General features: G+C 49.5%; 1 protein-coding gene across 1 annotated transcript in view; it reads right to left on the reverse strand.

The window, feature by feature from the left end:
* The window catches only part of LOC148473275 (pendrin-like), a 101,054-nt gene that overhangs the window by 7,270 nt on the left and 71,190 nt on the right, over window positions 1–22,594 (reverse strand). Inside the window, exon 19 of the mRNA XM_088459908.1 lies at window positions 2,637–2,720. Coding sequence (XP_088316034.1) covers window positions 2,637–2,720 — 84 coding nt within the window. The remainder of the gene's footprint in view (window positions 1–2,636; window positions 2,721–22,594) is intronic.

Here is a 22,594-nt window from a genome sequence, read left to right on the forward strand (position 1 = left end):
GGTCCTGTTGACAACGGAGGCCAGTCTTCGGGGCTGGGGAGCAGTTTCGGGTCCACACTTGTTCCAGGGCAGGTGGACGCCGACAGAAGCGGAGCTTCCAATAAATATCTTGGAACTCCGTGCGGTCTTCAATGCTCTCCAGCAGGCACAGCGGTTTCTCCAGGGTCGCCCGGTGCAGGTCCAGTCGGACAATGCTACCACCGTGGCCTACATAAACAGGCAAGGAGGAACTCGCAGTCGGGCGGCTCTCGTAGAGGTCTCTCGGATCCTGGTTTGGGCGGAGCGCAATCTTCCGGCCATATCAGCGGTCTTCATCCCCGGAGTGCTCAATTGGGAGGCGGACTTTCTAAGTCGCCAGGACGTTCATCCGGGGGAATGGTCCCTGCACCCGGACGTTTTTCAACTACTGGTGGACAGGTGGGGTCTTCCAGAAATCGACCTCATGGCGTCCCGGCACAACAACAAGTTGCCGGTGTACGGGTCTCACACAAGAGACGAAGGGGCGTCTCTGGTGGATGCTCTGTCCGTCCGGTGGACGTTCCGGTTCGCATACCTGTTCCCTCCGGTCTCCCTTCTTCCACGGGTAATCCGGAAATTCAAACAGGAAGGAGGGACGCTCCTGTTGATAGCTCCCGCGTGGCCCAGACGGCACTGGTTCTCAGACCTTCAGGGTCTGTCCGTGGACATTCCTCTGCGGTTGCCGCTACGACCGGACCTTCTGTCTCAGGGTCCTTGCCTTCACCCGGACCTGACTCGGCTGTCTTTGACGGCGTGGCTGTTGAGACGGCCATGCTGAGGTCCCGGGGGTTTTCCAGCTCTGTGGTGCGTACCATGTTACGAGCTCGGAAACCGTCTTCCGCGAGGATATACCATCGCGTGTGGCATACGTTCTTCCAGTGGTGTCGACCGAGAGGTTATGCACCGCGGGAGTTTCGTCTGTCTCGGATTCTCGCCTTCCTGCAAGCGGGACTAGATCATGGGCTTCGCCTTGCTTCTTTGAAGGTACAGGTTTCGGCCCTATCTGTCTGGTTTCACCGTAGGATTGCTACAATCCCGGATGTGCGCACCTTTATGCAGGGTGTTCTCCGCATTCAGCCGCCCTTTGTTCCACCTGTGGCGCCTTGGGATTTGGCTGTGGTCCTGAGGGCTCTCCAAGGACCGCCGTTTGAACCACTGGGCTCAGTGGATCTTAAATGGCTAACAGCTAAGACTGTTTTCCTTCTGGCCATTGCTTCGGCCAGACGTGTTTCTGAGTTAGGGGCTCTTTCTTGTAGACCCCCTTTCTTGGTTTTTTATGGGAACAGGGCAGTGCTCCGCACTCGGCCCGAGTTTCTTCCCAAAGTTGTTTCCCAGTTTCATATTAACGAGGAAATAGTTGTTCCGGCCTTTAACTCACCGGGTCTTTCCGTGGGTGAGGCCTCTTTGGATGTTGTGCGGGCCTTAAGGACTTATGTTGACCGCACTTCTTCGTTTAGGAAGTCGGACGCTTTGTTTGTCCTCTTTGGCTTCCGTAAAAAGGGTTGGCCTGCTTCAAAGCAAACTTTGGCAGCCTGGATCCGTATGGCTATTTCTGAAGCTTATCTTCATGAAGGCCTACCGGTCCCTCCTTCTCTGAAGGCTCATTCCACTAGGTCTGTGGGTCCTTCGTGGGCAGCTCGACGTGGTGCCTCGGCAGTTCAGATCTGCAAGGCTGCTACGTGGTCTTCTGTCCATACCTTCGTGAGGTATTACAGGTTTGACACCTTCGCCTCTCAGGATGCTTCCTTCGGGCGGCGGATTCTCCTTTCTGCACAGGAGCGTCCCCACCCTTAAAGGATACTGCTTTGGGACATCCCCAAGGTATCCTGTGGATACCCTATGGACCCTGAAGTAGAAAATATGAGATATGGTAAGAACTTACCCTTGTTATCTCTATTTCTACGAAGTCCATAGGGTTCCACAGGACTCCCGCCCTGTCGCACCTGTGCTGCAGATGAGCTTTGCTCTGGTCACCGGTTTTCCGTCTCCCTCTGGTGAGAATGTGATTCTTGTATGTGTCCAGATCTTTGTTCTCTCTCTTCCTTCTCCTCCTCCGGCCTATGGCTTGGTAACTAACTGAGGTGCCTTGGCCCGGGGGCGGGGTATAGGAGGGGGACCTAGTGCATCCTGGGAGGCTGAAAGCTTAACTCTTTGGTGCCCTGCGACTGACGTCACACCTATACCCCAAGGTATCCTGTGGAACCCTATGGACTTCGTAGAAATAGAGATAACAAGGGTAAGTTCTTACCATATCTCATATTATCTCCAATCGAGCACGAGCAGCCTCTCTCCCAACCCAGCAAACAACACGCTGGGCTGGGAAGGGAGATTGCTACCGCTGCAGGGAAACCAAGAAAGGAGCCAGGTCTCACGGCCAATGCGCCCAATATATATGAAAAAAAACCCTTTCCATTCATCAGCACTGTTTGGAGAGAAAAAACAGCGCTGACAGGTTATTTAGCATTACCGCTCGTCGGGGAGCAAACTATAAATTCAAGTAAAGAAAACCTAAAAGCCGGCGCAAGCGGTAATGCTAAATAACATACCTCCACAAACTTGTTAATAAATGGAGCCCATTATCCCTTAAGGATGGGAAAGAAAACACCAACAATTCTCACCTCATCTGGTTCCTGTAGACCCTGGTATTCTGGATCATTAGCAATAAAGCCATAGGGGTCTATAGATTCTTTCATCAATGAAATCTTGGGAAAAAATAAAACATCATTACAGTATATCAGATAACGTTAGCCGGCATGGCCATGCTTAGTAAATACAACAGTTTACCACAGCCCCCCCAAAGAAACCTGTCTGATCATTTGAGCTTTGTTTGTATATTTATATTGTGCTGTTGTGGGGTAATTAGCTTGGTAGATTAGGGTCAGTGGTGCTGTGATTAGGTGCAGAATTAGAGTCTACACATTGCGTTTCAGTAAAAATAAATGAAAATGGTGCTTTTACTTCCAGCATGGAAACCAGTAAACAGAAATAGAAAATAATAAACATCCTCGCCCTCTCTTAGGGCACTAGCTCACTTCTTGAACCCTCTCTGCAGAAGCAGCTAATCTTCATGAAAGTCTCTCACAGTCTCTGAGATTGGTGGTCCTTCCTGCCACATGCAGGACTGGACACTGGCCTCCTGGCCTGGTATAGCTTCCTTAGCTTGTTGGCTGCCGCCTCTCACAAGGACAGTGTCAGAGGTATAGGGATCTCCCTGCCTCCTTGCAGGTATGATCCTGACCACCTGGTCTGCTTCACTCACACTACAGCCCCACCTAGTCTGACTGTGTCCACCAGCAGCCTCACCTGGGCTCTGGTCATATGGCAGCTCTTAGGCATCTTCCAACAATGCTTTTCTACTCTGTGCGGGCGGATCTGTCCTGCCCCACACAGGATCTGCTGCTCACCAGCACCACCTTTGGTGATACTGTGTCTATATATATATATATATATATATATATATATATATATATATATATATAATGTGTCATATACTAGGTCAGTAACTCAAAGCAGAGAGAGGTAAATGATGTAATACTGTGGCCAGTGTCTGTAAGGAAAGCAGTGCGGCCGATGCCGTCACATAGGTCCAGGGCCAGATTAACAATGGGGCTGATGGAGCTTTAGCTCCAGACCCACCATCAGAATAGGTTAGGTCTAGACTGTGCAGGGCTGATGGCCCTGTGACGTCACACCCACGTGACTCGGCCTGAAAGGGGGAGGGGCGGGGATGGTAACGGGGGCTAAAAGTATCCGCTCGCCACAAATATATATTCCCCTCTATGCCCTAGTGGATGGTAACGCAGGAGCGGTCCAGCCTCCTGCAGCGGTCACATGGTGTCTACGTCACAGAGGTCCTTTCTCCAACTTGGAAATAGCAGCAACCCATCAGAATAGCCCCACAGACAGCTGATGTATGTGTGCTGCTGTAGACAGGATTTATTTTCTCCCTTATACAGCAGCCTACAAGTAGCTGTCCGGCCCCCCCACCCGGCTGCGCACCCTCTCACCTGGCCACACACCCTCTCTCCCGTCCGTGCACCCCCCTTTCCTTTCTCCTCCGTGGCGCCGGTGATCAAAAGCCGCCATGATGGCGGCGCGCAGTGGAGGGCCGCTGGACTTCACTATTCCTCCCACCGCTGATAAAACAAATACTCGGCAGCGGCGCCGCTTCCGCGTCACGTGCGTGTGACGCCACGAGAGCCGCCCGCCGCCACTACCGCACCCTCAAGCAGCCACTGGGGTAGATGTATTATAGTGGCACGTTAAGTGCCGCTATAACGCTTCCTGCTTCGCCTCTTTACCGAGGCGAAGCAGGAAGCACTACCGGTGAGATGTATGAACATCTCACCGGCCGGAGAGGAGGAGCGTTAACTCCCCCCTCCGGCGCTACCCGCTACAGACCACATCGCATCAGCCTAGTGCTGATGCGATGTGTGTCAGGCCCGGCCGGCTCCAATGAGCATGCGCGGGATCTCGCAAGTATCGCGAGATCCCCGCGTGCAGCCCTGGAGCCGGTAGCCACCACAGCAGGGACAGCGCTGTCCCTGCTGTGGGTATAGGCTAACGCCAGGCTGTAGCTGTCGATAACGACAGCTACAGCCGGCCGAACGGTCAGACGATCTGACCGTTCGTACATAGCCCAGGCTGTCGGCGCTGCTATCTTGTAGATAGCAGCGCCGATAATGACAGGGGCGCATAGCGCCCCTGTCATTTACCGCCCAGACCCCCGATCATACATCGGGGAGAAACGGTATCAGCGCACATAACGTGCGCTGATACTGTTTCTGGGCTTCATACATCTACCCCACTATGTCTACCGGGCACTATAGACCCAGGAGCTCCAAAAAGGAGGCCTGGCAGTAGCAGGAGGGTGTCTGAGTCTCCCGAGGTGATAAATGTATTTACAGTGTGTGTGTGTGTGTGTATTAGGGGTGTGCACCGGCCACTTTTCGTGTTTTGTGTTTTGGTTTTGGATCTGGATCTTTCTTCGTGTTTTGGATCTGGATTGGTTTTGCCAAAACCACCCTTCCGTGTTTTGGGTTCTGGGTTTTGTGTTTTGGATCTGTATTTTTTTTAAAAAAAGCATAAAAACAGCTAAAATCACAGAATTTGTTGGTTTCTCTGCTCCTATGCTATTATTAACCTCAATAACCTTCCACTCATTTCCAGTCTATTCTGAACACCTCACACCTCACAATAGTGTTTTCATGTCCAAAAGGTTGCACCGAGGTAGCTGGATGACTATGCTAAGCGACACGAGTGGGCGGCACAAACACGTGACCCATCTAGGAGTGACACTGCAGTGGCAGACAGGATGGCAGTTAGAAAAACTAGGCCCCAAACTGTACATAATGCAAAGAAAAAAAAGAAGTGCAAGATGGAATTGTCCTTGGGCCCTCCCACCCACCCTTATGTTGTATAAACAGGACATGCACACTTTAACAAATCAATCATTTCAGCGCCAGGGTCTGCCACACAACTGTGGCTGAAATGATTGGTTCGTTTGGGCCCCCACAAAACAAGCTGGCAATTAATGTGTCCCTGCACAAACTGGCTCTACGGAGGCAAGATGTCATCCTCATCCTCCTCATCCACCGATTCCTCACCCTCTTCAGTGTGTACATCCTCATCCTCACAAAGTATTAACTCGTCCCCACTTGAATCCACCACCACAGGTCCCTCTGTACCTTCTGGAGGCTGGTCTCCCTGGAAGAGCTGATAATTCATTTTGATGAACATCATCTTCTCCACATTCTGTGGAAGCAACCTCCTACGCCTTTCGCTGACAAGGTTCCCGGCTGCACTAAACACTCTTTCGGAGTACACACTGGAGGGGGGGCAACTCAGGTAAAATAGAGCCAGCTTGTACAGGGGCCTCCAAATTGCCTCTTTTTCCTGCCAGTACAGGTATGGACTATCTGACACGCCTACTTGGATGCTGTCACCGATGTAATCCTCCACCATTCTGTCAATGGTGACAGTATCATATGCAGTGACAGTAGACATGTCAGAAATTGTTGCCAGGTCCTTCAGTCCGGACCAGATGTCCAAACTTGGTCCTGCCTGCCCTGCATCACCGCCAGCGGGTTGCTTAGGATACCTAAGTTTTTTCCTGGCAGCCCCAGTTGCGGGAGAAAATGAAGAAGGAGCCGTTGACGTGTCACATTCCGCTTCAGCTGACAGTGTGTTCACCAGCAGGTCTTTGCACCTCTGCAGGCTTGTGTCGGCCAGAAAGAGAGACACCACATAGGCTTTAAACCTAGGATCAAGCACGGTGGCCAAAATGTAGTGGTCTGATTTCAACAGATTGACCACCCTGGAATCCTGGCAAAGCGAATGAAGGGCTTCATCCACAAGTCCCACATGCCGAGCGGAATCGCTCCGTCTTAGCTCCTCCTTCACTTTCTCCAGCTGCTTCTGCAAAAGCCTGATGAGGGGAATGACCTGACTCAAGCTGGCTGTGTCTAAACTGACTTCACGTGTGGCAAGTTCGAAGGGCTGGAGAACCTTGCACAACACGGAAATCATTCTCCACTGCGCTTGAGTCAGGTGCATACCCCCTCCTTTGCCTATGTCATAGGTGGATGTATAGGCTTGTATGGCCTTTTGCTGCTCCTCCATCCTCTGAAGCATATAGAGGGTTGAGTTCCACCACGTCACAACCTCTTGCTTCAGGTGATGGCGGGGCAGGTTCAAGAGTGTTTGCTGGCGCTCCAGTCTTCGGCACGCAGTCGCTGAATGGCGAAAGTGGCCAGAAATTTTTCGGGCCACCCAAAGCGTCTCCTGCACGCCCCTGTCGCTTTTCAGAAAATTCTGCACCACCAAGTTTATTGTGTGAGCAAAACATGGGACGTGCTGGAATTTGCCCAGATGTAATGCCCGCACAATATTGGTGGCGTTGTCAGATATCACAAATCCCCAGGAGAGTCTAAGTGGGGTAAGCCACTGGGCGATGATTTCCCTCAGTTTCTCTAAGAGGTTGTCGGCGGTGTGCCTCTTACTGAAACCGGTGATACACAGCGTAGCCTGCCTTGTAACGAGCTGGCGTTTCTGAGATGCTGCTACTGGTGACGCTGCTGCTGTTGCTGCGTAAGGTGATACATCTACCCAGTGGGCTGTCACAGTCATATAGTCCTTAGTCTGCCCTGTTCCACTTGTCCACATGTCCGTGGTTAAGTGGACATTGTGTACAACGGCATTTTTCAGGACACTGAGGACACTTTTTCTGACGTTTCTGTACAGTCTCGGTATCGCCTGCCTAGTGAAGTGGAATCTAGACGGGATTTGGAACCGGGGACACACTACCTCCATCAATTGTCTAAATCCCACTGCACTAATGGCGGATACCGGACGCACGTCTAACACCAACATAGCAGTCAAGGCCTCAGTTATACGTTTTGCTTCAGGATGACTGCTGTCGTACTTCATCCTCCTCGCTAAGGACTGTTGGAGGGTCAATTGTTTAGTAAAAGTAGTGGTGTTCCTACTTCCTCTCTGGGATGATGAACGACTCCCAGCAGCAGCAACAGCAGCAGCGGCAGCAGTAGGCGTAGCAATGCAGGATCCTCCAGAGGAATCCCGGATAGGAGAGTCAGTCATGCCAGTGACATGGCCTGCAGGACTACTTCCGATCCTGACTAAGGAGGAAATTGACGAGGAGGGAGTTGACGGTGTGGTTTGCAGGCGCTTGGATACAACAGGACAACGGGATTTAGGTGTCCCTGGACTGCTTACGGTCTTAGCCAAAGTTTCTGAACTTGACAGTAACTTTTTATGAACGCGCTGCAGGTGCCGTATAAGGGAAGATGTTCCTAGGTGGTTGACGTCCCTACCCCTACTTATTTCACCTTTACATATGGTACATATGGCAAGACAGTTGTTGTCCGGATTTGGATAGAAATATTGCCAGACCAAAGAGGTGGAATGTTTGGTCTTCTGCCCAGGCATGACCGTGATGGGCTTTTTTATCCCACGGACAACAACTGTCTCCCCCGGAGCCTGATTTAAACAAACCACATCACCATCAGAATCCTCCTCGCCAACTTCCTCCTCAGCGCCAGCTACACCAGTATCCTCATCCTGTTGTACTTCAACAGTGACATCTTCAATTTGCATATCAGCAAGTGGACTGTGGGTGCTCCTTTCAGCACTTGCAGGGGGCGTGCAAATGGTGGAAAGAGCCGCCTCTTCCCGTCCAGTGCTGGGAAGGTCAGGCATCGCAACCACCACCACACTTGGACTCTCCTTGGGGATTTGTGATATCTTCTTAGAAAGCACAGTTCTTCGCTGTGCTTTTGCCAGCTTAACTCTTTTGATTTTTTTAGTGGGAGGAGGGCTTCCATCGTCATGTGAAGCTGAACCACTAGTCATGAACATACTAGGGATCGACCTTAGCCGTTCCTTGCCACTCCGTGTCGTAAATGGCATATTGGCAAGTTTACGTTTCTCTTCAGCTGATTTAAATGTCTTTTTCAAGGTCATTTTCCTGAACTTTGCCATTTGGGATCGTATGTGCCCTCTACTATGACATTGGGCATCGGCCTTGGCAGACGACGTTGATGGCATGTTATCGTCTATGTCATGACTAGTGGCAGCAGCTTCAGCACTAGGAGGAAGTGGTTCTTGATCTTTCTCTATTTTATTTTTATCGGAGAAAGTTTGGTCCTCCATTTATGTTATATCGATTTGATATATACGTGCGGCTAAACACAGAAAATAATTTTTTTTTTGGTTTGGACTGGAGTGTACTTTCAGGGGTTACAGCACCCTTTAACGGTCAAGCCAGCCGGCCCTTTACTTATGACACAGGCGCACGCTTGGCACTACTTTGTTGATGCACGTGCGGCTACTGCGCACACAATTCACAAACACAGAAAATAATTTTTTTTTGGTTTGGATTGGAGTGTACTTTCGGGGGTTACAGCACCCTTTAACGGTCAAGCCAGCTGGCCCTTTACTTATGACACAGGCGCACGCTTGGCACTACTTTGTTTATGCACGTGCGGCTACTGCGCACACAATTCACAAACACAGAAAATAATTTTTTTTTTGGTTTGGACTGGAGTGTACTCTCGGGGGTTACAGCACCCTTAACGGTCAAGCCAGCCGGCCCTTTACTTATGACACAGGCGCACGCTTGGCACTACTTTGTTGATGCACGTGTGGCTACTGCGCACACAATTCACAAACACAGAAAATAATTTTTTTTTTGGTTTGGACTGGAGTGTACTTTCGGGGGTTACAGCACCCTTAACGGTCAAGCCAGCCGGCCCTTTACTTATGACACAGGCGCACGCTTGGCACTACTTTGTTGATGCACGTGCGGCTACTGCGCACACAATTCACAAACACAGAAAATAATTTTTTTTGGTTTGGACTGGAGTGTACTTTCGGGGGTTACAGCACCCTTAACGGTCAAGCCAGCCGGCCCTTTACTTATGACACAGGCGCACGCTTGGCACTACTTTGTTGATGCACGTGCGGCTACTGCGCACACAATTCACAAACACAGAAAATAATTTTTTTTGGTTTGGACTGGAGTGTACTTTCGGGGGTTACAGCACCCTTAACGGTCAAGCCAGCCGGCCCTTTACTTATGACACAGGCGCACGCTTGGCACTACTTTGTTGATGCACGTGCGGCTACTGCGCACACAATTCACAAACACAGAAAATAATTTTTTTTTTGGTTTGGACTGGAGTGTACTTTCGGGGGTTACAGCACCCTTAACGGTCAAGCCAGCCGGCCCTTTACTTATGACACAGGCGCACGCTTGGCACTACTTTGTTGATGCACGTGCGGCTACTGCGCACACAATTCACAAACACAGAAAATAATTTTTTTTTTTGGTTTGGGCTGGAGTGTACTTTCGGGGGTTACAGCACCCTTAACGGTCAAGCCAGCCGGCCCTTTACTTATGACACAGGCGCACGCTTGGCACTACTTTGTTGATGCACGTGCGGCTACTGCGCACACAATTCACAAACACAGAAAATAATTTTTTTTTTGGTTTGGACTGGAGTGTACTTTCGGGGGTTACAGCACCCTTAACGGTCAAGCCAGCCGGCCCTTTACTTATGACACAGGCGCACGCTTGGCACTACTTTGTTGATGCACGTGCGGCTACTGCGCACACAATTCACAAACACAGAAAATAATTTTTTTTTTGGTTTGGACTGGAGTGTACTTTCGGGGGTTACAGCACCCTTAACGGTCAAGCCAGCCGGCCCTTTACTTATGACACAGGCGCACGCTTGGCACTACTTTGTTGATGCACGTGCGGCTACTGCGCACACAATTCACAAACACAGAAAATAATTTTTTTTGGTTTGGACTGGAGTGTACTTTCGGGGGTTACAGCACCCTTAACGGTCAAGCCAGCCGGCCCTTTACTTATGACACAGGCGCACGCTTGGCACTACTTTGTTGATGCACGTGCGGCTACTGCGCACACAATTCACAAACACAGAAAATAATTTTTTTTTTGGTTTGGACTGGAGTGTACTTTCGGGGGTTACAGCACCCTTAACGGTCAAGCCAGCCGGCCCTTTACTTATGACACAGGCGCACGCTTGGCACTACTTTGTTGATGCACGTGCGGCTACTGCGCACACAATTCACAAACACAGAAAATAATTTTTTTTTTTGGTTTGGGCTGGAGTGTACTTTCGGGGGTTACAGCACCCTTAACGGTCAAGCCAGCCGGCCCTTTACTTATGACACAGGCGCACGCTTGGCACTACTTTGTTGATGCACGTGCGGCTACTGCGCACACAATTCACAAACACAGAAAATAATTTTTTTTTTGGTTTGGACTGGAGTGTACTTTCGGGGGTTACAGCACCCTTAACGGTCAAGCCAGCCGGCCCTTTACTTATGACACAGGCGCACGCTTGGCACTACTTTGTTGATGCACGTGCGGCTACTGCGCACACAATTCACAAACACAGAAAATAATTTTTTTTTTGGTTTGGACTGGAGTGTACTTTCGGGGGTTACAGCACCCTTAACGGTCAAGCCAGCCGGCCCTTTACTTATGACACAGGCGCACGCTTGGCACTACTTTGTTGATGCACGTGCGGCTACTGCGCACACAATTCACAAACACAGAAAATAATTTTTTTTGGTTTGGACTAGGGGTGAGCGGGTTCGGATTTCTGAAATCCGAACCCCCCCGAGCCCCCCCGATCCGAGTCCGATCCGAGTCAGGCTCGACTTTTCCCGCCTGACTCGGATTCTGAAATCGAGGCAAAACGTCATCTTCCCGCCTTCCGAGTCTCGCGGGTTTTGGATCCTATATAAGGTACCCACGTCGGCGCCATTTTCTCACTCGGCTGTGGACAGTGAAGAGGGAGGGTGGGAGTTAGGGCTGTGTAGTGTAGTGTAGTGTAGTGTAGTGCTGCTGTTGTCCACTACTTCAAAGTCCATAGGGGCTGGCTGTGTTGTGCTGTGCTGCTGTTGTTAATAGGGGCTGTGTCCACTACTTCAAAGTCCATAGGGGCTGGCTGGACTGTGTTGTGCAGTCAGTTCTCCATAGGGGCTGTGTCCACTCCAAAGTCCTGTGCAGTGTCCCAGTCCTAAAGAGGTGCTGTAGTGTTGTCCAGGGGGTGCTCTGTCCATCAGGGGTGCTCCCCCCAAGTGCTAAAAATATAATATATTTTCTGTGTTTGTGAATTGTGTGCGCAGTAGCCGCACGTGCATCAACAAAGTAGTGCCAAGCGTGCGCCTGTGTCATAAGTAAAGGGCCGGCTGGCTTGACCGTTAAAGGGTGCTGTAACCCCCGAAAGTACACTCCAGTCCAAACCAAAAAAAAATTATTTTCTGTGTTTGTGAATTGTGTGCGCAGTAGCCGCACGTGCATCAACAAAGTAGTGCCAAGCGTGCGCCTGTGTCATAAGTAAAGGGCCGGCTGGCTTGACCGTTAAGCTGTAACCCCCGAAAGTACACTCCAGTCCAAACCAAAAAAAAAATTATTTTCTGTGTTTGTGAATTGTGTGCGCAGTAGCCGCACGTGCATCAACAAAGTAGTGCCAAGCGTGCGCCTGTGTCATAAGTAAAGGGCCGGCTGGCTTGACCGTTAAAGGGTGCTGTAACCCCCGAAAGTACACTCCAGTCCAAACCAAAAAAAAAATTATTTTCTGTGTTTGTGAATTGTGTGCGCAGTAGCCGCACGTGCATCAACACAGTAGTGCCAAGCGTGCGCCTGTGTCATAAGTAAAGGGCCGGCTGGCTTGACCGTTAAGGGTGCTGTAACCCCCTGAAAGTACACTCCAGTCCAAACCAAAAAAAAAATTATTTTCTGTGTTTGTGAATTGTGTGCGCAGTAGCCGCACGTGCATCAACAAAGTAGTGCCAAGCGTGCGCCTGTGTCATAAGTAAAGGGCCGCTGGCTTGACCGTTAAGGGTGCTGTAACCCCCGAAAGTACACTCCAGTCCAAACCAAAAAAAAAATTATTTTCTGTGTTTGTGAATTGTGTGCGCAGTAGCCGCACGTGCATCAACAAAGTAGTGCCAAGCGTGCGCCTGTGTCATAAGTAAAGGGCCGGCTGGCTTGACCGTTAAGGGTGCTGTAACCCCCGAAAGTACACTCCAGTCCAAACCAAAAAAAAAATTATTTTCTGTGTTTGTGAATTGTGTGCGCAGTAGCCGCACGTGCATCAACAAAGTAGTGCCAAGCGTGCACCTGTGTCATAAGTAAAGGGCCGGCTGGCTTGACCGTTAAGGGTGCTGTAACCCCCGAAAGTACACTCCAGTCCAAACCAAAAAAAAAATTATTTTCTGTGTTTGTGAATTGTGTGCGCAGTAGCCGCACGTGCATCAACAAAGTAGTGCCAAGCGTGCGCCTGTGTCATAAGTAAAGGGCCGGCTGGCTTGACCGTTAAGGGTGCTGTAACCCCCGAAAGTACACTCCAGTCCAAACCAAAAAAAAAATTATTTTCTGTGTTTGTGAATTGTGTGCGCAGTAGCCGCACGTGCATCAACAAAGTAGTGCCAAGCGTGCGCCTGTGTCATAAGTAAAGGGCCGGCTGGCTTGACCGTTAAAGGGTGCTGTAACCCCCGGAAAGTACACTCCAGTCCAAACCAAAAAAAAAATTATTTTCTGTGTTTGTGAATTGTGTGCGCAGTAGCCGCACGTGCATCAACAAAGTAGTGCCAAGCGTGCGCCTGTGTCATAAGTAAAGGGCCGGCTGGCTTGACCGTTAAGGGTGCTGTAACCCCCGAAAGTACACTCCAGTCCAAACCAAAAAAAAAATTATTTTCTGTGTTTGTGAATTGTGTGCGCAGTAGCCGCACGTGCATCAACAAAGTAGTGCCAAGCGTGCGCCTGTGTCATAAGTAAAGGGCCGGCTGGCTTGACCGTTAAGGGTGCTGTAACCCCCGAAAGTACACTCCAGTCCAAACCAAAAAAAAAATTATTTTCTGTGTTTGTGAATTGTGTGCGCAGTAGCCGCACGTGCATCAACAAAGTAGTGCCAAGCGTGCGCCTGTGTCATAAGTAAAGGGCCGGCTGGCTTGACCGTTAAGGGTGCTGTAACCCCCGAAAGTACACTCCAGTCCAAACCAAAAAAAAATTATTTTCTGTGTTTGTGAATTGTGTGCGCAGTAGCCGCACGTGCATCAACAAAGTAGTGCCAAGCGTGCGCCTGTGTCATAAGTAAAGGGCCGGCTGGCTTGACCGTTAAAGGGTGCTGTAACCCACAAAGTACACTCCAGTCCAAACCCAAAAAAAAATTATTTTCTGTGTTTAGCCGCACGTATATATCAAATCGATATAACATAAATGGAGGACCAAACTTTCTCTGATAAAAATAAAATAGAGAAAGATCAAGAACCACTTCCTCCTAGTGCTGAAGCTGCTGCCACTAGTCATGACATAGACGATAACATGCCATCAACGTCGTCTGCCAAGGCCGATGCCCAATGTCATAGTAGAGGGCACATACAATCCCAAATGGCAAAGTTCAGGAAAATGACCTTGAAAAAGACATTTAAATCAGCTGAAGAGAAACGTAAACTTGCCAATATGCCATTTACGACACGGAGTGGCAAGGAACGGCTAAGGTCGATCCCTAGTATGTTCATGACTAGTGGTTCAGCTTCACATGACGATGGAAGCCCTCCTCCCACTAAAAAAATCAAAAGAGTTAAGCTGGCAAAAGCACAGCGAAGAACTGTGCTTTCTAAGAAGATATCACAAATCCCCAAGGAGAGTCCAAGTGTGGTGGTGGTTGCGATGCCTGACCTTCCCAGCACTGGACGGGAAGAGGTGGCTCTTTCCACCATTTGCACGCCCCCTGCAAGTGCTGAAAGGAGCACCCACAGTCCACTTGCTGATATGCAAATTGAAGATGTCACTGTTGAAGTACAACAGGATGAGGATACTGGTGTAGCTGGCGCTGAGGAGGAAGTTGGCGAGGAGGATTCTGATGGTGATGTGGTTTGTTTAAATCAGGCTCCGGGGGAGACAGTTGTTGTCCGTGGGATGAAAAAGCCCATCACGGTCATGCCTGGGCAGAAGACCAAACATTCCACCTCTTTGGTCTGGCAATATTTCTATCCAAATCCGGACAACAACTGTCTTGCCATATGTACCATATGTAAAGGTGAAATAAGTAGGGGTAGGGACGTCAACCACCTAGGAACATCCTCCCTTATACGGCACCTGCAGCGCGTTCATAAAAAGTTACTGTCAAGTTCAGAAACTTTGGCTAAGACCGTAAGCAGTCCAGGGACACCTAAATCCCGTTGTCCTGTTGTATCCAAGCGCCTGCAAACCACACCGTCAACTCCCTCCTCGTCAATTTCCTCCTTAGTTAGGATCGGAAGTAGTCCTGCAGGCCATGTCACTGGCATGACTGACTCTCCTATCCGGGATTCCTCCGGAGGATCCTGCATTGCTACGCCTACTGCTGCCGCTGCTGCTGTTGCTGCTGCTGGGAGTCGTTCATCATCCCAGAGAGGAAGTAGGAACACCACTACTTTTACTAAACAATTGACCCTCCAACAGTCCTTAGCGAGGAGGATGAAGTACGACAGCAGTCATCCTGAAGCAAAACGTATAACTGAGGCCTTGACTGCTATGTTGGTGTTAGACGTGCGTCCGGTATCCGCCATTAGTGCAGTGGGATTTAGACAATTGATGGAGGTAGTGTGTCCCCGGTTCCAAATCCCGTCTAGATTCCACTTCACTAGGCAGGCGATACCGAGACTGTACAGAAACGTCAGAAAAAGTGTCCTCAGTGTCCTGAAAAATGCCGTTGTACACAATGTCCACTTAACCACGGACATGTGGACAAGTGGAACAGGGCAGACTAAGGACTATATGACTGTGACAGCCCACTGGGTAGATGTATCACCTTACGCAGCAACAGCAGCAGCGTCACCAGTAGCAGCATCTCAGAAATGCCAGCTCGTTACAAGGCAGGCTACGCTGTGTATCACCGGTTTCAGTAAGAGGCACACCGCCGACAACCTCTTAGAGAAACTGAGGGAAATCATCGCCCAGTGGCTTACCCCACTTAGACTCTCCTGGGGATTTGTGATATCTGACAACGCCACCAATATTGTGCGGGCATTACATCTGGGCAAATTCCAGCACGTCCCATGTTTTGCTCACACAATAAACTTGGTGGTGCAGAATTTTCTGAAAAGCGACAGGGGCGTGCAGGAGACGCTTTGGGTGGCCCGAAAAATTTCTGGCCACTTTCGCCATTCAGCGACTGCGTGCCGAAGACTGGAGCGCCAGCAAACACTCTTGAACCTGCCCCGCCATCACCTGAAGCAAGAGGTTGTGACGCGGTGGAACTCAACCCTCTATATGCTTCAGAGGATGGAGGAGCAGCAAAAGGCCATACAAGCCTATACATCCACCTATGACATAGGCAAAGGAGGGGGTATGCACCTGACTCAAGCGCAGTGGAGAATGATTTCCGTGTTGTGCAAGGTTCTCCAGCCCTTCGAACTTGCCACACGTGAAGTCAGTTCAGACACTGCCAGCTTGAGTCAGGTCATTCCCCTCATCAGGCTTTTGCAGAAGCAGCTGGAGAAAGTGAAGGAGGAGCTAAGATGGAGCGATTCCGCTCGGCATGTGGGACTTGTGGATGAAGCCCTTCATTCGCTTTGCCAGGATTCCAGGGTGGTCAATCTGTTGAAATCAGACCACTACGTTTTGGCCACCGTGCTCGATCCTAGGTTTAAAGCCTATGTGGTGTCTCTCTTTCCGGCCGACACAAGCCTGCAGAGGTGCAAAGACCTGCTGGTGAACACACTGTCAGCTGAAGCGGAACGTGACACGTCAACGGCTCCTTCTTCATTTTCTCCTGCAACTGGGGCTGCCAGGAAAAAACTTAGGTATCCTAAGCAACCCGCTGGCGGTGATGCAGGGCAGGCAGGACCAAGTTTGGACATCTGGTCCGGACTGAAGGACCTGGCAACAATTTCTGACATGTCTACTGTCACTGCATATGATACTGTCACCATTGACAGAATGGTGGAGGATTACATCGGTGACAGCATCCAAGTAGGCATGGCAGACAGTCCATACCTGTACTGGCAGGAAAAAGAGGCAATTTGGAGGCCCCTGTACAAACTGGCTCTATTTTACCTGAGTTGCCCCCCCTCCAGTGTGTACTCCGAAAGAGTGTTTAGTGCAGCCGGGAACCTTGTCAGCGAAAGGCGTAGGAGGTTGCTTCCACAGAATGTGGAGAAGATGATGTTCATCAAAATGAATTATCAGCTCTTCCAGGGAGACCAGCCTCCAGAAGGTACAGAGGGACCTGTGGTGGTGGATTCAAGTGGGGACGAGTTAATACTTTGTGAGGATGAGGATGTACACACTGAAGAGGGTGAGGAATCGGTGGATGAGGAGGATGAGGATGACATCTTGCCTCCATAGAGCCAGTTTGTGCAGGGACACATTAATTGCCAGCTTGTTTTGTGGGGGCCCAAACGAACCAATCATTTCAGCCACAGTTGTGTGGCAGACCCTGGCGCTGAAATGATTGGTTTGTTAAAGTGTGCATGTCCTGTTTATACAACATAAGGGTGGGTGGGAGGGCCCAAGGACAATTCCATCTTGCACCTCTTTTTTTTCTTTGCATTATGTACAGTTTGGGGCCTAGTTTTTCAAACTGCCATCCTGTCTGCCACTGCAGTTTCACGCCTAGATGGGTCACGTGTTTGTGCCGCCCACTCGTGTCGCTTAGCATAGTCATCCAGCTACCTCGGTGCAACGTTTTGGACATAAAAACACTATTGTGAGGTGTGAGGTGTTCAGAATAGACTGGAAATGAGTGGAAATTAAGGTTATTGAGGTTAATAATAGCATAGGAGCAGAAAAACCTACAAATTCTGTGATTTTAGCTGTTTTTATGCTTTTTAAAAAAAAAATACAGATCCAAAACACAAAACCCAGAACCCAAAACACGGAAGGGTGGTTTTGGCAAAACCAATCCAGATCCAAAACACGAAGAAAGATCCAGATCCAAAACCAAAACACAAAACACGAAAAGTGGCCGGTGCACACCCCTAGTTTGGACTGGAGTGTACTTTCGGGGGTTACAGCACCCTTTAACGGTCAAGCCAGCCGGCCCTTTACTTATGACACAGGCGCACTCTTGGCACTACTTTGTTGATGCACGTGCGGCTACTGCGCACACAATTCACAAACACAGAAAATAATTTTTTTTTTGGTTTGGACTGGAGTGTACTTTCGGGGGTTACAGCACCCTTTAACGGTCAAGCCAGCCAGCCCTTTACTTATGACACAGGCGCACGCTTGGCACTACTTTGTTGATGCACGTGCGACTACTGCGCACACAATTCACAAACACAGAAAATAATTTTTTTTTTGGTTTGGACTGGAGTGTACTTTCGGGGGTTACAGCACCCTTAACGGTCAAGCCAGCCGGCCCTTTACTTATGACACAGGCGCACGCTTGGCACTACTTTGTTGATGCACGTGCGGCTACTGCGCACACAATTCACAAACACAGAAAATAATTTTTTTTTTGGTTTGGACTGGAGTGTACTTTCGGGGGTTACAGCACCCTTAACGGTCAAGCCAGCCGGCCCTTTACTTATGACACAGGCGCACGCTTGGCACTACTTTGTTGATGCACGTGCGGCTACTGCGCACACAATTCACAAACACAGAAAATAATTTTTTTTGGTTTGGACTGGAGTGTACTTTCGGGGGTTACAGCACCCTTAACGGTCAAGCCAGCCGGCCCTTTACTTATGACACAGGCGCACGCTTGGCACTACTTTGTTGATGCACGTGCGGCTACTGCGCACACAATTCACAAACACAGAAAATAATTTTTTTTTTGGTTTGGACTGGAGTGTACTTTCGGGGGTTACAGCACCCTTAACGGTCAAGCCAGCCGGCCCTTTACTTATGACACAGGCGCACGCTTGGCACTACTTTGTTGATGCACGTGCGGCTACTGCGCACACAATTCACAAACACAGAAAATAATTTTTTTTTTTGGTTTGGACTGGAGTGTACTTTCGGGGGTTACAGCACCCTTAACGGTCAAGCCAGCCGGCCCTTTACTTATGACACAGGCGCACGCTTGGCACTACTTTGTTGATGCACGTGCGGCTACTGCGCACACAATTCACAAACACAGAAAATAATTTTTTTTTTGGTTTGGACTGGAGTGTACTTTCGGGGGTTACAGCACCCTTAACGGTCAAGCCAGCCGGCCCTTTACTTATGACACAGGCGCACGCTTGGCACTACTTTGTTGATGCACGTGCGGCTACTGCGCACACAATTCACAAACACAGAAAATAATTTTTTTTTTGGTTTGGACTGGAGTGTACTTTCGGGGGTTACAGCACCCTTAACGGTCAAGCCAGCCGGCCCTTTACTTATGACACAGGCGCACGCTTGGCACTACTTTGTTGATGCACGTGCGGCTACTGCGCACACAATTCACAAACACAGAAAATAATTTTTTTTGGTTTGGACTGGAGTGTACTTTCGGGGGTTACAGCACCCTTTAACGGTCAAGCCAGCCGGCCCTTTACTTATGACACAGGCGCACTCTTGGCACTACTTTGTTGATGCACGTGCGGCTACTGCGCACACAATTCACAAACACAGAAAATAATTTTTTTTTTGGTTTGGACTGGAGTGTACTTTCGGGGGTTACAGCACCCTTTAACGGTCAAGCCAGCCGGCCCTTTACTTATGACACAGGCGCACGCTTGGCACTACTTTGTTGATGCACGTGCGACTACTGCGCACACAATTCACAAACACAGAAAATAATTTTTTTTTTGGTTTGGACTGGAGTGTACTTTCGGGGGTTACAGCACCCTTAACGGTCAAGCCAGCCGGCCCTTTACTTATGACACAGGCGCACGCTTGGCACTACTTTGTTGATGCACGTGCGGCTACTGCGCACACAATTCACAAACACAGAAAATAATTTTTTTTTTGGTTTGGACTGGAGTGTACTTTCGGGGGTTACAGCACCCTTAACGGTCAAGCCAGCCGGCCCTTTACTTATGACACAGGCGCACGCTTGGCACTACTTTGTTGATGCACGTGCGGCTACTGCGCACACAATTCACAAACACAGAAAATAATTTTTTTTGGTTTGGACTGGAGTGTACTTTCGGGGGTTACAGCACCCTTAACGGTCAAGCCAGCCGGCCCTTTACTTATGACACAGGCGCACGCTTGGCACTACTTTGTTGATGCACGTGCGGCTACTGCGCACACAATTCACAAACACAGAAAATAATTTTTTTTTTGGTTTGGACTGGAGTGTACTTTCGGGGGTTACAGCACCCTTAACGGTCAAGCCAGCCGGCCCTTTACTTATGACACAGGCGCACGCTTGGCACTACTTTGTTGATGCACGTGCGGCTACTGCGCACACAATTCACAAACACAGAAAATAATTTTTTTTTTTGGTTTGGACTGGAGTGTACTTTCGGGGGTTACAGCACCCTTAACGGTCAAGCCAGCCGGCCCTTTACTTATGACACAGGCGCACGCTTGGCACTACTTTGTTGATGCACGTGCGGCTACTGCGCACACAATTCACAAACACAGAAAATAATTTTTTTTTTGGTTTGGACTGGAGTGTACTTTCGGGGGTTACAGCACCCTTAACGGTCAAGCCAGCCGGCCCTTTACTTATGACACAGGCGCACGCTTGGCACTACTTTGTTGATGCACGTGCGGCTACTGCGCACACAATTCACAAACACAGAAAATAATTTTTTTTTTGGTTTGGACTGGAGTGTACTTTCGGGGGTTACAGCACCCTTAACGGTCAAGCCAGCCGGCCCTTTACTTATGACACAGGCGGACGCTTGGCACTACTTTGTTGATGCACGTGCGGCTACTGCGCACACAATTCACAAACACAGAAAATAATTTTTTTTGGTTTGGACTGGAGTGTACTTTCGGGGGTTACAGCACCCTTTAACGGTCAAGCCAGCCGGCCCTTTACTTATGACACAGGCGCACTCTTGGCACTACTTTGTTGATGCACGTGCGGCTACTGCGCACACAATTCACAAACACAGAAAATAATTTTTTTTTTGGTTTGGACTGGAGTGTACTTTCGGGGGTTACAGCACCCTTTAACGGTCAAGCCAGCCGGCCCTTTACTTATGACACAGGCGCACGCTTGGCACTACTTTGTTGATGCACGTGCGACTACTGCGCACACAATTCACAAACACAGAAAATAATTTTTTTTTTGGTTTGGACTGGAGTGTACTTTCGGGGGTTACAGCACCCTTAACGGTCAAGCCAGCTGGCCCTTTACTTATGATACAGGCGCACGCTTGGCACTACTTTGTTGATGCACGTGCGGCTACTGCGCACACAATTCACAAACACAGAAAATAATTTTTTTTTTGGTTTGGACTGGAGTGTACTTTCGGGGGTTACAGCTCCCTTAACGGTCAAGCCAGCTGGCCCTTTACTTATGATACAGGCGCACGCTTGGCACTACTTTGTTGATGCACGTGCGGCTACTGCGCACACAATTCACAAACACAGAAAATAATTTTTTTTTTGGTTTGGACTGGAGTGTACTTTCGGGGGTTACAGCACCCTTAACGGTCAAGCCAGCCGGCCCTTTACTTATGACACAGGCGCACGCTTGGCACTACTTTGTTGATGCACGTGCGGCTACTGCGCACACAATTCACAAACACAGAAAATAATTTTTTTTGGTTTGGACTGGAGTGTACTTTCGGGGGTTACAGCACCCTTTAACGGTCAAGCCAGCCGGCCCTTTACTTATGACACAGGCGCACTCTTGGCACTACTTTGTTGATGCACGTGCGGCTACTGCGCACACAATTCACAAACACAGAAAATAATTTTTTTTTTGGTTTGGACTGGAGTGTACTTTCGGGGGTTACAGCACCCTTTAACGGTCAAGCCAGCCGGCCCTTTACTTATGACACAGGCGCACGCTTGGCACTACTTTGTTGATGCACGTGCGACTACTGCGCACACAATTCACAAACACAGAAAATAATTTTTTTTTTGGTTTGGACTGGAGTGTACTTTCGGGGGTTACAGCACCCTTAACGGTCAAGCCAGCTGGCCCTTTACTTATGATACAGGCGCACGCTTGGCACTACTTTGTTGATGCACGTGCGGCTACTGCGCACACAATTCACAAACACAGAAAATAATTTTTTTTTTGGTTTGGACTGGAGTGTACTTTCGGGGGTTACAGCTCCCTTAACGGTCAAGCCAGCTGGCCCTTTACTTATGATACAGGCGCACGCTTGGCACTACTTTGTTGATGCACGTGCGGCTACTGCGCACACAATTCACAAACACAGAAAATAATTTTTTTTTTGGTTTGGACTGGAGTGTACTTTCGGGGGTTACAGCACCCTTAACGGTCAAGCCAGCCGGCCCTTTACTTATGACACAGGCGCACGCTTGGCACTACTTTGTTGATGCACGTGCGGCTACTGCGCACACAATTCACAAACACAGAAAATAATTTTTTTTTGGTTTGGATTGGAGTGTACTTTCGGGGGTTACAGCACCCTTTAACGGTCAAGCCAGCCGGCCCTTTACTTATGACACAGGCGCATGCTTGGCACTACTTTGTTGATGCACGTGCGGCTACTGCGCACACAATTCACAAACACAGAAAATTATTATTTTTTTGGTTTGGACTGGAGTGTACTCTCGGGGGTTACAGCACCCTTAACGGTCAAGCCAGCCGGCCCTTTACTTATGACACAGGCGCACGCTTGGCACTACTTGTTGATGCACGTGCGGCTACTGCGCACACAATTCACAAACACAGAAAATAATTTTTTTTTTGGTTTGGACTGGAGTGTACTTTCGGGGGTTACAGCACCCTTAACGGTCAAGCCAGCCGGCCCTTTACTTATGACACAGGCGCACGCTTGGCACTACTTTGTTGATGCACGTGCGGCTACTGCGCACACAATTCACAAACACAGAAAATAATTTTTTTTGGTTTGGACTGGAGTGTACTTTCGGGGGTTACAGCACCCTTAACGGTCAAGCCAGCCGGCCCTTTACTTATGTCACAGGCACACGCTTGGC

Source organism: Taudactylus pleione, unplaced genomic scaffold, assembly GCF_031769625.1.
Source record: "Taudactylus pleione unplaced genomic scaffold, aTauple2 ptg000946l, whole genome shotgun sequence".
NCBI classification, from domain to species: Eukaryota; Metazoa; Chordata; class Amphibia; order Anura; family Myobatrachidae; genus Taudactylus; species Taudactylus pleione.